The 17,735-nt window shown below is 34.7% G+C and overlaps 1 protein-coding gene across 1 annotated transcript in view; it reads left to right on the plus strand.

The window, feature by feature from the left end:
• Positions 1-17,735, plus strand: part of LOC128991450 (cysteine sulfinic acid decarboxylase-like) — a 73,926-nt gene that overhangs the window by 26,631 nt on the left and 29,560 nt on the right. Inside the window, exon 2 of the mRNA XM_054414759.1 lies at positions 1,990-2,177. Coding sequence (XP_054270734.1) covers positions 1,990-2,177 — 188 coding nt within the window. The remainder of the gene's footprint in view (positions 1-1,989; positions 2,178-17,735) is intronic.

Below are 17,735 nucleotides of genomic sequence, written 5' to 3' on the forward strand. Positions count from 1 at the left end.
TCGCCTCACCCCGTACCTTTCGAGCTTTGACAACAGGAGACTATGTGACACACAGTCAAAAGCGCGGGATAGGTCACACATTATAACGGAAGTAGAATTTCTAATCTATAGACCATTTGAGATTTCTTGAACAAGACAGTCCACAGCCTGAACGGTGGACTTTCCTTTTTGGAAGCCAAATTGAGCGGGCACAATAAGGCGATGCCTCTCAAAGTAGCTGTACAGCTGCTCAAACATGACTGCTTCAAGCACCTTACCAAAGATGGGGATGATAGATATTGGTCTGTAACTTATAGTACTGTCCTTTGGTCCCTTTTTGTACACAGGTACAGTCCTACTAATCTTCAGAGCCTCAGGAAAGACTCCTTCTCTCAGAGATTTATTTACAATATCTACAATGATTGGCGCAACTACATAGATACATCTTTTTAAAAGCTCAACAGACATGTTATAAAAATCTTGACTCTTAGAGGATTTAAAGCTACTGACTACTCTAAGCAGCTTATCAACAGTAACAGGTGTCCATGAAAAATTAGTGGGAACAAATGGAACAGAATTAAGGCAATCATAAGGAACAGATGGATCAGGTTTACAAGAGAGGATTAATTCATCAACAGAATCAAGAAAATATGAATTAAACTCATCAGCAGTGCAAAAGTCTTTAGCAGGAACAGTAGTGGGGGTTTTATGCCTATTGATGTAGTTCCAGGCAGCCTTGCATGCATTTGGAGATGTAGCAATGGCAGTAGCAGTAGCAAATTGCTTCGCCTCCCTTACCTTCAAACGATAATGCTTCCTGAGATCACGGAGGTAGGGCAGCAATTGTGGGTTACTCTTGCATAAGTCACTGATACCTAGGATAAAGTTCTTAAAGGCAGAGAGTTCAGGTGTGTACCAGTTGTTTACACTGCACCCAGCATTTGCCTTGGCTAAAGGCACAGTCCTGCAGGTTTTATTTCTTAAGGGAAAACAATAGTAAAAAACTTTTCTAAACTTATCAATAGTCAAAGGATTGTTCAGCATTAAATGATTCTATTTCAGAGAGCCACTTTACTGCCAGATCAGTCAATACACATTGAAAGTAACAGTAGTTACTTTCATTAAATTGTCTGTAAGTTACAGTTTTGACAGAATTATTTAAGTAGTCAGGTTCCTGCAGACCATGTTTGGATACACCTTCAGGTAGATCTAGTTGAAAAAAAAACATGTTTGTAGTCAGATATCTGATCTACACTTACATGGGCCATGCATCTCCAGCTATCAAGATTGGTAAGAACAGTGTCTAAAGGAGATAGACCACGGGTTGGTTCATTGACACTGAAGAATATATCATGGCTGCGGAGAATGTTCCTGAAATCACTGGCCTCACTTGGATGGTTGAGTATATTCACATTGTGGTCTGTGCCGATTATAATATCTAACCCCAGGGAAGTTAAATAAACTAGACACATGTCAAGTAAATAAAAAAAGTGTTCAAAACTACCACCAGGCGAGTGATACATGGTGACAACAATGAGATTCAAGTTAGAGATGATTATACCTGTAAATTCTGCATGCAGTTCTTCACAGTACTCACTTAAGTCTAATAAAGAGTAGTTCCATTTAGTATTAATATAAATTGCCACACCCCCCCAAGCGGTTTTTCGACAAAAACAAGATACAAGGTCAAGGCTATTGATTCTAGAGTAGTATGCAGTTTCTGCCTCTAACAACCAATTAAAACACACAAAGCACATCAATGTCCAGTTGACAGCAAAGTATTTCAAGTTCAGCTGCCAGCTGCCAGCTGAACCTAAAAACGTGTTGTATAGTGTTTGAAAGACTAATTATTTATATGCTTTATAGTGACTGTAGGAAAAATATAATGTGTAGCACGAGTGCAAAAGGCCTTTGCTGACCTCGAGATCATTCCGCACTCGCCATTGCTCTCGTGTGCAGCAAAGTGCCACTTTGCCCACTAGTTACACAAATAACTATTTAATCTTTCAGGAGTCTTGGATATTCCAAGAGTTAGGGGTGGCTGCCTCCACTGAAGAGAAGCTCGTTGAAGCTATGAGAGAAGTAATACAACACAGTGTGAAGACTCATCACCCTCTCTTCCTCAACCAGCTGTACGGAGGAACTGACCCATACGGACTAGCAGCCGCCTGGTTAACAGAGGCACTCAACACCAATCAGTAAGTGACTAAATAATACAGTAGAGTGGCTGTTCCTTAGAATGAGTAGTCTATGCTTAGCAGTTCTAGTTTACAGTTAATATGTTATATATCTACTAGGTGAAGGTTAATTTCAAGGCTTACGCTAATTCATCTAACTGCGATAAATTGAGCGAAATTATACATATTTTGAGCATTTAGCATTGTTTAAAGATTAATAAAGGTAAAAACAATAATGATATTAATTGCGTTAGTTACCAAATATGGTTGATCATTCAATGAATAAAATATTTCCCATACCGTATGTCATCGGAGATAGTATGTTATCTGGTATCTCTTCCTATGGAAGAACCTTTAACACGTTGGGTGCTGATGACGGGAATTCCCGCAATTGCTTAACATTGAAATAAATGCAACTTTTATGTTCAAACATGTCGATAGCACGAATAGTGTTAAATAGTATTAAAATCGCATTGGTGGATCTTTTGAAGTTAAACACTTTCGTGATTTCATCAGTGTAATGCAAATTAATCTATGATTTTATTTGGAAAAAAAATATCTGTTGGGAAGACACAACTTCCAAGGGAGGTTGTATATACGTTACAGTGTAAGTTTGATTTTTCCTTCGTCACGTCGCGTCAGTTCATATCGTACTTCTGTGCCAATGAATAACCCTCTAGCACAGTTTTGAGAAATTGGTTGTGAGGTTACTGTTAAAGCTGGAATTCCTAGACATAGGGGATGTCAGTCAGGGCCGATTTACCGAATAGGCACGGTAGGCACGTGCCTAGGGCGCGAGGCAATTGGCTTTTTTGGGGGGCGCCAAAAATTTGGAAAATAAAAAAAATTGGTGGTTGTTTGCATGCGATTGCGGTAAACTTTCTAATAATCCCTCGCCGCCGTGTAGACATCGTAATCGTCTCCCGTGTTTGCGGCGAGATTCTTACTATTTTCAGCGGTCAGGTCGTTTAGACATAATTATCGTCTTCCATGATCGAAGCAATATATGAGCATATCCCGCGGTCGTGAGGAGATTATCATCGTCTACCGCCAATGAGGCAAAATTCGGATCTTTTCCTGCGGTCGTAAGGACATTATCTTCGTCTTGTGCGATCGCAGTAAAATTCTGACCACCCCTCGCGGCCGTGAAGACATCATTATATTGTCCCCTGCGGTCGTTTGAACATATTAATCGCCTCCCACGATTGTAAAAAAATGGTAATCATCTCCCTCGGTCTTGTGGAGATCATCATCCTCTTCCGCAAATTAGGCCAAGTACTGAGCTTTTCCCGAGATCGTGTGGCCATTATCATCGCCTTCCGTGATCGCGGCAATATTATGATCATCCCTCGCGGCCGTGTAAATCATTATTGTATCTCCAGCGGTCCTGTAGACATCGTAGCCGTCTCCCGCGGTCGTGTATACATGGCAATCGTCTCCCGCGATTGCAGCAAAATGTTAATCATGTTCCGTAGTTGTGTGGAGATCATAATCGTCTTCCGCGATCGCGGTAAAATTCTTGCTGTTTCGCGCGGTCGTGTGGACATTATCATCGTCTTCCGTGATCGTGGCAATATTCTGAATATCTCGCCGAGTGTAGACATTATTATCGTCTCCCGCGGTCACGGAAACTGTTGTCATGCGCGATCACGTTAATTTGAAAACTCCAGGTAGAAATACAAAATTCACACATAATTCCCAGTTCATAAAATTCCCGCATGATTCCCGGATTTCCCGGTCGGTGGACACCCTTATATATATATATTGCAAAGGGGCGCTACTATTAGTTGCGCCTAGGGCGCTGACAGGGTCAAAAACGGGCCTGATGTCAGTTAGTTGTCTCAGCCTTATCAAATACATAAAGTTGTCAATATAATCTCTCTACGGAATGTTAGGTGTAGTGGAATATACTTGAAGTAAAGTTGGCTTTTATTCTTGAACTGTTAGGGGCCTCCTCATTTATATGGTCGTGCGGCTTCATTGGCAACAAATAATGCAAATGACATAGCAATGAGGCATTTCCAAAAAGCAAAAATAATGTAAATTGGCTGTCACGTAAATATTGACGTTTACATGCATTGTTAATCAACGTATCTTATAAAGGATGATGTGATCTAGTTTAAAAGGAATATGACCTTTCTGTCGTGACAGTAGCTGCTTAAATAGTATTTACTCATTGGGCCATTTTTTACAGCCAAAATGTTGTGTTATTTTCAATAATGTTACCAACCCAGTGGGCCACGGTCAGTAATAGGCCACTGTAAATAATTTGTCAAGATAGGTACCATTTTAGGCAAGGTTTCTGTGTTTGGATGTTAGACACGGTAAGAGCACAATAAAATTATTCTGCAGATGAATTTTCTGTTGGAGAAATATAAGCCGAATTATAAATCTCACAATGCGAGTTTGAGCATTTTGTAACTATATGGGTCCTAGAGGTCCTCCATCTACCGAATATTCTACTCTAAGCTAAATCTTCCTCCTTTGAAGTAAAATTTTTTTGGTAAAATTTTCGTAAGTTTCTTTTACCTCTACAACAGAGGAGTAGAGGCTAGAGAGCTTTACATAAGTTTTACATACATTTTTTTTAGACCGCTGCTCAGTGTACTTTAAATATATATATTTTAGAGATAAATTCAATGGTTTTTGTTGCTGAGTAGCGCTTGTAAACATGCACAACCCTTTTTGTTAGTCTAATAACATTCAAAGGCTCTCTAAGAGTTCAAGTTCTTATTTGTATACATATCTATATTATGTTTTCACTAAGCTGAATGAATAAATCGAGGTAACCTCTCTGATAAGTGTGCAGTATATTGCAGTATTAATGACTTTCTAAATCCTACACATATTCCTACATAAATATTGTAAAATATTTTATCCAGTTGCTGTAAACTTCTATCAATTTAACAAAATATGGACACAGCTCAAATGGGCACCGTGCCCTTCTGCACTTGTATTATTTTGTATTGTATTACACAATTGAAGATTTTTCGATCGATTGAGAACATGTATGACAATAATCTCATGAACGGAATGATGATCAGTCTAGAATAATATGATAAAATATAGGGAAAAGTGTGAAAATGGCAGACACCAACTCGTAAAATAGATATAAGATAGTTCAATAAGAAATAATTGTAAGAGTTACTGTGATAAAAGGATTTCCACTGATTTCGTAATGGAATGTTATATTGCAAAACATGACATAATACGGGAGAAAATCAATTTTAAAATCAGAAAATAACATTGCAAATACTTCTTTTGAAATACTACATAGCTTTTCATTAAGCAAAGAGCACCTGCTCTATAGTCATGTCCGTCCAAACACCCGTCTAGAACTTTTCAGAACGCACAATGGTGAAGAACCCGTTGGTGGTAAATAGCTGGTGTTTATTGAATTTCATCTTGATACTGATTTCAACATATCCTGCAGGTACAGATGCGAAAACTTGGCATAAAAGTATAAAATAAAAGTATAAATAAAAGTATAAAAGTAATATGTAGCATGGCAGAACGACAGCAAAGTTAACACTGTTTTCACTGTTGCCTCTTCATTTTTTCTATCAATTCCTCTTGATAGTATTAACATTTTAATTACAATAGATTTCTTCCATAAAAAAAAACTTATAATCTGTTGTTGAAATGAATAATTTGTTAATTTCTTATTATGGTTTTTTTTATAAAATTTGGCCAAATTGAAGAGCTTAAAACTTAAAATTACAAGCATTCATGGAAGATTTTAGGAACCTTGAAGAGGCATATCTCTCAATGTGTTAGGCCTATAATCACAATTTTATTCTTAAATTGTGAGTAATTTAATGGGTAAAAACTTGAAAACAGGACAATTGCTGTCCCCTATATCCGAGAAAATTAATACTCACCAATAGTAATTAGGTCTATTTTTTTCTAATGTTTAGCCTTTGTAGTTCATAAAACTGATCTTATTATCTCTAAAATTAATTAATAACATTTATTTTTGCTAGAAGAGAAATTCTACCTCTGGCTTATGTGTAATCTGGGCCACAAACAATCCTAAGCTTTGACAAGGATATCTACAATGAATTATGCAAATTATGATTCAAATCGTTTTTTAGATACCCAATAATACCAAAGTGTGAGAAATGTGGTTGCTATAAACATACAAGATGTAAAAAAACCCAAATAAAACTCTGAAAAAATTGCAGTAATGATTTCAGGATCCTTCTATATTCTTTGTCTTACTCACAATACAAATTATAGGCTGCAATATTTGTTTCTTTAAACAATATACTGAAAAGTATAATTTTTAACTTAAAAATTACCATTAAAGTTAGTGATTTTATTTATATGCCAACAAACACCTTGTGACCCACCATTTTAAGAGTGACCCAAATTACAAGTAATGTAGGTCATGTGACTGGCATTACACGTAATGCAGGTAACGTGACTGACATTACACAGTGACTAAAACACATAAATGGGGAACTTCTATGTATTAAACAAAACTTGTGCTATCCTTTATTATAAAAGTGTCACCTTTTCATTATTATCATCTGCTAATAACTGGTCACATAACACTAGGCGAGGTTCGTAATTTTCTCGCAAACCTCAGAGCCAAATTCTTGCCGCCCACATGGTTGTATAATCCCGCCCATCATCAGAATAGGTCAAGTAAAGAAAGTAAACGGAAATAATTTTGAATTATATTGTGGGTTACCAAAAAATTAATTCTGGACATTGAAAACTCATAAGAAGAAATTTGGGTCACACAATTCACCAAAAGTAATAAAGGTCACACATCAGATCCTCAGATTTTGTGACCCAAATTACAGTGACCGACATTAGCATTTTCACTCTCGTCATTTACTAAAATGGAACATAGAGGCCATGGTTCCCTTTGCTGGCCATAAGTTTGGTTAAGTATACGTTTGACTTATATTTTCTTAGTTTTAAATAAGTTATTTGCCTTATTGTAACAGTTATTATCAATAACGATCATTACACAAAAACTTAACGCTTACAAAACAGATTTTAAATAAAGACTTTTCGAATAAACTGGAAAGCCTGGCATCACGTAACGTCTAACCTACTTCACCCACAGTCAACAACGAACTGAGAGAGGCCGAAATATCGATCCGCCCGGAGTCGATAGGGTTGAAAGACCTGACGAGAACTGGTTCCAACCCTCAAACCCAGCATTACATTCACAGCCAGGGACGCGGCTTTTAACAATTGTTATTGCCAGTATAATTTCATTAAAAAGCCTGTTTGGTATTTTTTGTCAATATTTTAACATTATAAGTCAATTCAAACCAAATATTTAAAATGTATTGCCTTAATATTACTGGAAATGTAAGCTTATGTATCCAACTTCTAACCTAGAGGACAGGGTTTTTCACTAAATATACCCATTTTGGAACTTTTCAAACTCACTTTTCTTTACTACATAGTATTAAAATCGAGAAACATAAACATTTTTATTCAAAGGAAGGTATAATAAATTATTTTAAAACTATTTGGAGCAGGAATAGATAGCGGAAAAGGTATAAATAGCTGGGGACAGCAATTGTCCTGTTTTCAAGTTTTTACCCTAATGTAGTTTTAAATTATTAATTATGGTTTTTTTAATGAAAAATAATTAAAAAATTATGCTTTAGATTTAAGGTAGCTAAACTTTAAACAAGTTCAAAATTTGGTAATTTTATCCGTTGTTTGCTGGGTCATATCTTGAAAACTATTAGGCCTGTATTAACCATTTTGGTCTTAAACGATAAGCACTTAATGTACTTTAAAATTTATAATGATTGTTCTTTATGAAAAAGTTATGCTTCAGGGTCAAAAATGGACAAACGTAAAAATAGTGCAAAATTCTGCCGATTTTTTAGCTTTTTGGAGGTGATCCGGAAGGTCACCGAGGTCGAGACTTTGGATTCAGCATCTCGGTACTATTACAAACAACATAAAAAAAAGAAATCTACAACCCCATTTCATGCAAGGTAAAATGTGTTGGGTTACTGGATTATTTACGTTATATCTAATTTTGTGTTAAAATTTGGGGAATTTCACTATTTTTCCCGCCATCACGGGATGTAACCATCCGCACGATAACTTGAGTAATTTTTGTCCGATTTTGATAAAATTTGGTTTGAAGGTGTAAGGCGGGATAAACTTGAATGAGTTCGCGAACGAGCATGATAGGACTATGGAAACGGGGGTTTATGGGAGGTTTTATGGGGTAAAAATAGGTTTTTCCCATTTTTTACCCTAAAAACACAAAATTTCACAATTTTGTAGAGCTTAAAAAATCAAATAATTTAGTACATTGAAGCGTTATTATGCGCCTAATTGTTGTGGAGAAAATTCAAAAAAATTGTAATTTTAAAATTCCCATGTTATTCTTATGGAGAATAAGTCAACTACTGTTGTAGTTTGCTCGTTTATGAACATATTTTGATCGATTTTGGAAAATACTGTTATCTATATATTAATTTGAAACTGTTTTTCTTTGTGACAGCTATTTTGAGAGAACGGCTGGGCGTAGAAACTCGGTAGAGGTGTCTGAAGAAAGGTCCTGGTCTGTAGATGAGCCATCAAAAGAGAAACATGGAGAATTCCCTTGGGGCTCTGCCCCAGTGGCCTTCAAATTCCCATCCCATGTTATTCTTATGGAGGAAAACGAGGTTTTTGTCACAGCTAATTTGAGAGAACGGCTGGGCGTAGAAACTTAGTAGGGGTGTCTAAAGAAAGGTATTGGTCTGTAGGTGAGCCCTCAAAAGAGAAACTATGTAAATTTCCTTGGGGCTCTGCCCCAGAGGCCTTTAAAGTTCACTCTGCAATTTTGTTTACATTTCGACCATATGGATAATTTTACACTACTTTTAATGAACCAGCTGTTAATATTAAAATTGTATTCAAAGGTCTACTGAAACTGTCAAAATTAAATGTTTACATTATTATTAATGATTTTAAATGGATTCTCTACTGCATGGCAAGTTTTTTATAGTTTCAACAAAATGATGAATTTATGATACATTTGAAATGTTTTGTTCAAAAATCTATGCTTTATTGCTCTTAGAAAATTTTAAATTATGAAATAAGTGTGACTTATCAATTTCAAAGGAACATATAACTATTCCTTATCGGGTTAGCTTATACATATTGTAAGGTTGGCACTTGCCTTTTTTTCCTACTTTCAATCACTATTTATTTTTAAATTCAAGAAAGAACACCTGAGATTCATTTATTGGTATAACAGTTTTTGATAATCGGGTTGAAAATTGTGTCATAGATTAGTACGTTGAGGATGAGAGCTGTGTTCAAGTTTTGGAATAGACTAACTACGGAGTCTATGGTTTTGGCAAAGTAGGTGAACTAATGTCAATTTAGGTATTAAAAAAAAATGTGTACACAGTTTTTACTTTGATGTACACATGTAGCTAGGTTGAACAACGCATCTAAACCTCACTACATACAAAACATTCGGGAACACAACAGTGCCATCACATCTCATCGCATTTGCATAGTTTGTTACCAATGCTGGACTAGGTTATGGATTTGGTTCCGCAAATGTTCAAGATTTGTGATAAAATTTCCTACAATTATGGTTCATTCCAATCCACGAAATACATGCACAGCTTTATGGGATCTATATGGCCAAGGCAAAACTACCCCATAAGTTAATGAATTATCAAGTAAGAACAGGATGATTAAATACATGGGTTGATGTGGCAAGAGAAGGATTAAAAATTGCTGAGATCGAAGTAAGAATGTTACTGCTTTCTGGAGAATCAGATATTTTTATTTAAAAAAAAGATGAAGATTTACTTATAAATCCGGATACAATCTGAATGATTTTCCTAAAGCAGATGGAATTAGTGGTTAGTAATAAATATTGACTCTTTCCGTAACATGATAGACTAATTACAGTATATGACCTCATTCTCCCATATAGTGAAAGTGGCTTTGGTATGAAACAAACTCATGAACAAACAATTATAAGACTCCTAAAAAATCTTTTGGTCAACCTAAAGCCGATAAAAAGAAAGGCAGGAAATATTGTGTTAAACGAATTTATCAATCACGTTTTTTTAGGGAACACAATCGTCATACTTATTATTGCTTATCCTCCCTTCATATAACTAAGATTTTAATGACTTCACTCTATCCAACGCAGTTAGCTGAATTTACATAAAACCTCAAGATTAACCGTCGATTTCAACGGGGTTCAACTAGTTTCTTACTAAACTATTATCATTTAAAAAAAAAATCTTTTTTACCCTCCCTGTTGCAGCAAACCTAAGTACTCGTTAAACTAATTCTATTTAAATAGGAAATAAATGTGCAATTTTTATGGAGGCATTTTAGTATAAATCCAATCAAGTTAATGGAAATTCGCTTAGTCTGCAGGTTTGCTGCGGCGGGGGTATTTTTTTTTTATTTACAAATAACCCCGTTATTATGGACAACCTAATGCGGCTATGAGTGGTAAACATTTGTAGAAAACACTAAAAAACAAGATCAGCTTTTGAAAAATGATAAGAAATTTACAAGAAATGTTGATTATATCGAACTGTTATAAGTATTTCCATAATCTTTGAGTTGGCTCTTTTAAAGTCATTGGAAATTATGACTTATTCGTTTTAAAACAACGCCTGTAATACTTCGGAATTGCTGGAATTCGAGCAACAGGTACATATAAAAAGAAGTTAGTTTAATTTCATGAGTCACACAAATTCTATTGCAATATCACAAGTAGGGGTTTGAAAGTAAGTAGGTTTACGCTTTTAAATCAGTTTATATTTTCAAACTAAATCATAGAGTTGCTGTATTTAAAAACGCATATCAGCACCACTTTAATAGCTCTCTAGGTCACATTTTCTTCCCGTTGCAAAGCACGGGTATAGCAGCTTGTATATGTTAAATTAATGTTTTACTAGTGTACCTGTTGCTCGAATTCGAGCAATTGCGAAGCATTACAGGCGACTCAAAGATTATGGAAATACTCACGATCTACACAACAGTTTGATATAATCAAAATCTTTTGTAAATATCGTATCTTTTTTCAAAAAGATAATCTTGTTTTTTTAGTGTTTTTAGTGTAAAAAAAAACATTATTTCTATTTCTTTTACTTGGTTGTGTTCTATGACTTTTTCTATGTTTCCATTGTTTGCAAATCGGTTATTTAAATGATTGCTCAAGAAATGTAGCACAGTGTCAATTCAGTTTTATTTTTAGCCTATATTAGATTGTCCAAGATTTCTCGCTCTTTTCCATTGTAATAATTAAACACCAACCCAAGTTTCGTCTTCAGATGCAATATGCCAAAGAATATCATCTACGTACAATCTCCAAGAAGTGGTAAAAAAGGCAGAAACCAACCCATACAATAGATATAAGTTAACTCCATAAGAAATAATTTTAAAAGTTACTGTGATATTAGGATTTTCCACTGATTTGGTAATAGAACATTATATTGCAAAACATGACACGATGCAGAAGAAAATCAATTTTAAAATCAGAAAAATCCATTGCAAATACTGTACTTCATTTTGACAAATTCAATAAATCACAATTTAAATATTAACAGCTGTTGCATTAAAAAGTAGTGTAGAATTATGCATATATGGTCATAATGTAAACAAATCTGAAGAGGCAACGTTAAAGGCTTCTGGGGCAGAGCCCCAAGGGAATTTACCTCTTTCCTCTTTTGATGGCTCATATACAGACCAAGACCTTTCTTTAGAGACCTCTACCAAGTTTCTACGCCCAGCCGTTCTCTCAAATTAGCTGTGACAAAAACCCCGTTTTCCTCCATAAGAATAACATGGGATGGGAATTTAAAGGCCACAGGGGAAGAGCCCCAAGGGAATTCACCATGTTTCTCTTTTGATGGCTCATCTACAGACCAAGACCTTTCTTAAGACACCTCTACCGAGTTTTTACGCCCAGCCGTTCTCTCAAAATAGCTGTGACAAAGAAAAACAGTTTCAAATTAATATATAGATTTCTATTAGACTGGTTTTCTTTATGTTAAGATTTAGATATAGTTTTTGACGCCATTCCATGTACTGATTTACGTACCCTACACTATGAAATAAAGACGATTTGATTTGATTTGTACTGTATTTTATAATTTGCTAGTATACTATGGATGGATTGTTATAAACACATGTTACATATAAGTCTTTTGTTTACTTTTAGTAAATTTCCCTATAGGGAAGTAGCTATTACCGTAGGTGGCACGTTAAGACCTAGGCCCGGGACCGATTTACTTTTTCATTTTGATGTCCCCAGAGACCAAAAACACCATTCGTTCAAAATTTTATATATATACAGTAGGCTATATAGATTTATATATATATATATATGTCGGTGAACGCGATAACTTGAGCAATTTTTGTCCGATTTTGATGAAATTTGGTTGAAAGGTGTAAGGCGGGGTAAACTTGAATGAGTTTGCGAACCAGCAAGATCGGACCATGGGAGTTTTATGGGGTAAAAATTGGTTTTTCTAATTTTTGACGCTCAAAACACAAAATTTCCCAATACTCTAGACTTTATTAAAGAGCTTAAAAAAACAAATAATTTAGAGGCGGTTTGGGAGCTCGAGCCCAGCTAGTACGCGCCTAGTGTTAGACGCGCCTAACTTTAGTCCCCTGACCAAAAACCAGGCTTGGGAGCTCGCGCCTAAGTTGAAATGGTCGTAGATCAAGTATAGCCTGGTATAGTCGCGACTAAGTTGCAGTGCGGCTAGATGGACAGGGAATTCAGGTTTTGACGTTGGCAACGGCCACTGCAGGACACGTTACCGTTGACAACAACAAAAGATGAACAATTGAAGATGGATACTATTTTATCTTGGTATATCAATGGTGGCTAATTAGTAGACAATGGTGTAAGTTTATGCATTGTACCATTGCAAAAATGTAGTTTTGTTTGATCGTTGTTTTAAGTCCCAATGACTGAAGAACCGTAATTCTTTATATTAAATTCTTTTAAGATCTAACTTCATTTTCACTTTACGATTTATAATTATTTAATCAGTTTTTTGTCTTTAAGTTAACTACTAGTTGTCTTTAAGTACTACACCATAAAAATCAAGGCCCCACTAGAAATACCTACAGAACAACATAGGATTCTGAAAATCATTATGATTTCTTTCAGTGATCAAAAATATTAGGTAATCATTTAACAAAGATTACCCTGTGTGTGGAACCGTAACATCTGAAACTCGGTTTCACACAATAAAAAGCTTCAAAATTAAACATCAATTTCCCTGTATAATATAGGGGTATAGACGAAAATAAAAAAATAATAAAGTATTTTAAGTAATTGCGGAGGTTATGATGATGTGAAGCCAAGGTAAATGTAAAATATATCTGTTAATACTTAGAAAATTTTTTTGTCAATTTAAACATTTTTAAACATGACACTCTTTTATCTAATTTTCCTAGGAAAGTATCTATTACCGTAGGTAGCACTTGGTTCCAGGACCGATATACTTTTCCATTTTGATGTCCCTAGAGGCCAAAAACACTATTCGTCCAAATTTTTATGTATGCATAGCCTATATTTAATATATTATATATACGCCCATGAACGTGATAACTTGAGTAATTTTTGTCTGATTTTGATCAAATTTGGTCTGAAAGTGTAAGGCGCGATAAACCTTGATGAGTTTGCGAACCAGCATGATCAGACCATGGGAACCCGTGGTTTTATGGGATGAAAGTAGTTTTTTTCCCAATTTTAACCCCTATAACATATATCTTTATCTTTAAAATATTTTAAAGAGCATAAAAAACAAATTAGTATCTTAAAATGTTTTGTACGGTTATTGGCTACAGAGACTATTCAGAAAATTGTAAATTTAAAATTTCCATGTGATTCTTATGGAGAATAATCAACTGTTGTAGTGTGGTCGTTTATGGATATATTTTGATGAAACTTGGCAAATTTATTTATCTATATAAATAAAATTACAGTTTTGTCTGTACATCGCTTAGAATCATGCAGTTTTTGGTTATTTTTACGTTTCATAGCCTGAGAAAGCCGAAACGAGTCTTATCTCAATTTCTGTCTGTATGTCTGTTTGTCTGTTTGTCTGTCCATTCTGTGATTCCGTCTGTGACGCCAAAATGTCATTTTACGTGGCCTACTCCTAGAAAACTAGATTACCGATCAAGGTTCTAATAATTTTTCTGTATTTACTGGATTGGCGAGAGTGTCTTTGGCTATAAAAAACATGGCCTCGCTTCTTTGAAAACGAAATAACGAACCATCAAAAACCCAATTTTGTTTAATTTTTTTCAAACTTTCTCCCAATGTTTACTATTACATTTTATGAAATAACGATCAGCTGTTTGGATTAGTTCTCCCTTATAGCTGTCACTGATATGTTTACATTTAAAGTTGTTTACAAATACCGCAACCATTTCCGATCAAGTTTTGTTAGCACATCCAAACCAAGTGAGATTAAAAACGTTGTGCCTTAATTAACCGATGTAATTAATCACAAGTGCAACGATTGTTCTTGAGTTTTGATAACCGGGGAAAATATGGTGAATCAGTGTTGTATTAGTGCTGGGAAACTTACATTTTTTTATCATCGTCACCAACAGCTTACAAAAAAAGGTTTCCACTCATTGACGGCGCTTCAAGGACAGTTGTGTAAAGTGCAAAGTAAAAAAATCACAACTGCAGTGGGTGATCGTGGATGTTGCTGTGATCTTGAAAGATCTTTCTGATTTCACTGTGATCGTAACAGAGGTTTAACTTACAGATGTAGCTAAACTCGCTTTTCCAATGTGTCTTTTTGGTTCCTACTTACTTACATTTCGACAACGATATCGGTACCTTTCTTACTTAGAAAATAAAACTACAAACGTCCAAAACCCCAGATTTGTGTGTTTTTTGTCACATTTCCTCCGAATGTTTGCTAGATATATGTACCGATTATCGTTTAGAGATTACGTAATATTTTAAATAAGAAACGAAATAATAAGAAAAATAAGAACGAGAAATAAGATTATTGTTTGGATAAAGGTGGTTTCTTGAAACTGTCATTAATATGTTAACATTAAAAGTTGCTTACAAATAATGATATTAATGGGAAATAACTTTGATTTTCGAAAACTTAAAAACCAAGGGAGATTAATAACTTCGGTAGTGCACCACATCAAGTAAAAGTTTTTTTGAGCAAACCATAGTGAGTTTTAAAGCTTTACGTTGTTAACGTTACATATTACATGTTTTGTGACCTGTGTATTTATTTATTTATATATTTGCCAACGTATTAACACCTATAATACAGTTTGGTTAGAAGGACAATTTGAATTGGTCGTAAGTACATACTATATAGTTCTTTTCTTCAATGTAAACGTTGGTTTTTGGTACTGCTACTTTTCCTTAGAGCCGGTGGTAGCAGTAAGAATTATTTTTACGTACAAATACATCACTATTTACAACTATAGTTATCGTTAGTGCTTCACCTTATTTCTTATTAAATTTAATTGATGTCTTAATGTATAATTTTTGTTTTTTCTGTCTGGACTCCAAAATGTTGGTTTATGCTATGAAAATGATAAAACATTAGTGAAAGATTTTTTTAACAAACCATCATGAACTTTTAAAGCTTGGCGTTGTTAACGTTTAAATGGTTTGTGGACTGTGTATTTATTTACTTATTTATATATTTGCCAACGGATTTACGCCAATTTTACATTTTGATTAGGCCTAAAAATGATTATCATAACATTTGATGACACTATCAAAACTTTCAAATAATTATTTTGTTTGTATTTTGCTTTGGTTAAAGCGTAGCAAATCCCCTAATTCAATTCTGTATTTGTGTGTGTATGTATGTTGTTAACGTATTAATGCCCTTATTTCTCAGTGTTTCGTGGAGGAAAAGACAAGAGCACCTTTGTTAATGAAAATTTCAACCCGAATAAAGTGTGCAGTAGTGAGGTTGAGGTAGTATTTTAACTACTTTTTACCGGTGTGAAAAGTTACTTTCAATTACAGGCCTACCTTAGGGCTATGCCTCATAGATCTATAAAGCAATTCCTTTTAGATATAAAATATGGACTAACACGATCGGGTGACATTTAATTGCGAAGCATTCGTTTTGGCTTTGAAACTGTCAGATATTGTATTTGTGAAGGTTTATTTGTATTCCTATACAGTAATAGTTTTGCCAGCATATCTGGAAAAATTCACACTAAATATGCAAACCAACTCCTGTTCTGAATATAAGGTTTCAACTTACTACAATATTCCCGTACGTAGAACGGGCAAACAGCTAGTTTTATATAAAGCTGTTAATATTTTGGTAAGAAAAAACACACTTTATTACCCTCCCTGTAGCAGCATACCTACACGTAGGTAGTTTTAGATACTTGTTAAACCTAAAGCTATTTAAATAAATTTAATTGAAACTCCTATTAGGTTATTTGGAAATTCGCTTAATCTGCAGGTTTTCTGTGGCTGGTTATATTGATATACTATATATATTTTCTTATACTCCAAATAATCTAGGTACTCCATTTTAATGTAACTATCACTTGGTCAATGACACTGAACTGAGCTCAATCACAACGCAATTAAAAGAAAACGATTATGACTGTGAGCTATTTGCAGTTTTTTTATGTTTTGTTTACCATCTCTTCACATTTTCGTAGGGGGTGAGTGGGGGTATGTATGAGGCTTCTAATTTTTTCCTAGCTAATAAAATATTTATAATTAAGGTACGGGTGCTTATAGCCAAAATTTCAGTTGAAAGAAATTCTATTTAGCGTCCATATTTTTATTGCAGTTAACAGTAAAATCAAAAACCAAATAATATTTTGTTAAATTTAGCTTTCTGCAAGATTTTTGTTTTATTTTGAACAACAGAAACCTAAAAAAAACTTTTATCAAATATACTTTGAGAGTAATGAAATTGTTCGGAATTTAATAACGAATTCCAATATAACATTCTTTTACTTAATATGTAAACAATTAACTTGCTAATGAGGTACCACCGGCATGATGTCGACTTAGACCTGCCCCCTGGCAGGACTAAAGTTGGGGACTAAACTCACTAATTTTTATGGCGAAAATATATCTCTTAGTCCCAAAATTGGTCTCCCAAACCCACTGAGACTATCTCTTAGGCTGGCGCCTAAGTCTACTTGACTCCCAAACCGACAATATTTAGGCGCAAGATTATCCCTGCACAGGTTAGACGCGTGCCTAACTGATCCCGAGCTCACAAACCCGTTTTCGAGGCGGCAGCTTAAAATACCGGAAATATCCAGTTTTATTCGCGGACTAGCGCTAATAACGAGCTCCCAAACCGCCTCTTAGTATATCAAAGTGTTTTTGTACGGTTATTGGTAATGGAGAAAATTCAAAAAAATTTAAATTTAAAATTCCCATGTTATTCTTATGGAGAATATTGAAAATGTTGTAGTTTGCTTGTTAATGGGTATATTTTGATCTAACTTGGCAAATTTATTTATTTTATACTAAGCTATTGATATTTTACTAAAACACACATTATTAGTTCAGTTTCCTTGTAGCAGCAAACCTAGGCACTCGTTAAACCTAATGTTATT

This window comes from Macrosteles quadrilineatus, unplaced genomic scaffold (assembly GCF_028750875.1).
Source record: "Macrosteles quadrilineatus isolate MER2022 unplaced genomic scaffold, UCM_ALF_1.0 Scaffold_1__1_contigs__length_201487025, whole genome shotgun sequence".
In the NCBI taxonomy this organism is placed as follows: Eukaryota; Metazoa; Arthropoda; class Insecta; order Hemiptera; family Cicadellidae; genus Macrosteles; species Macrosteles quadrilineatus.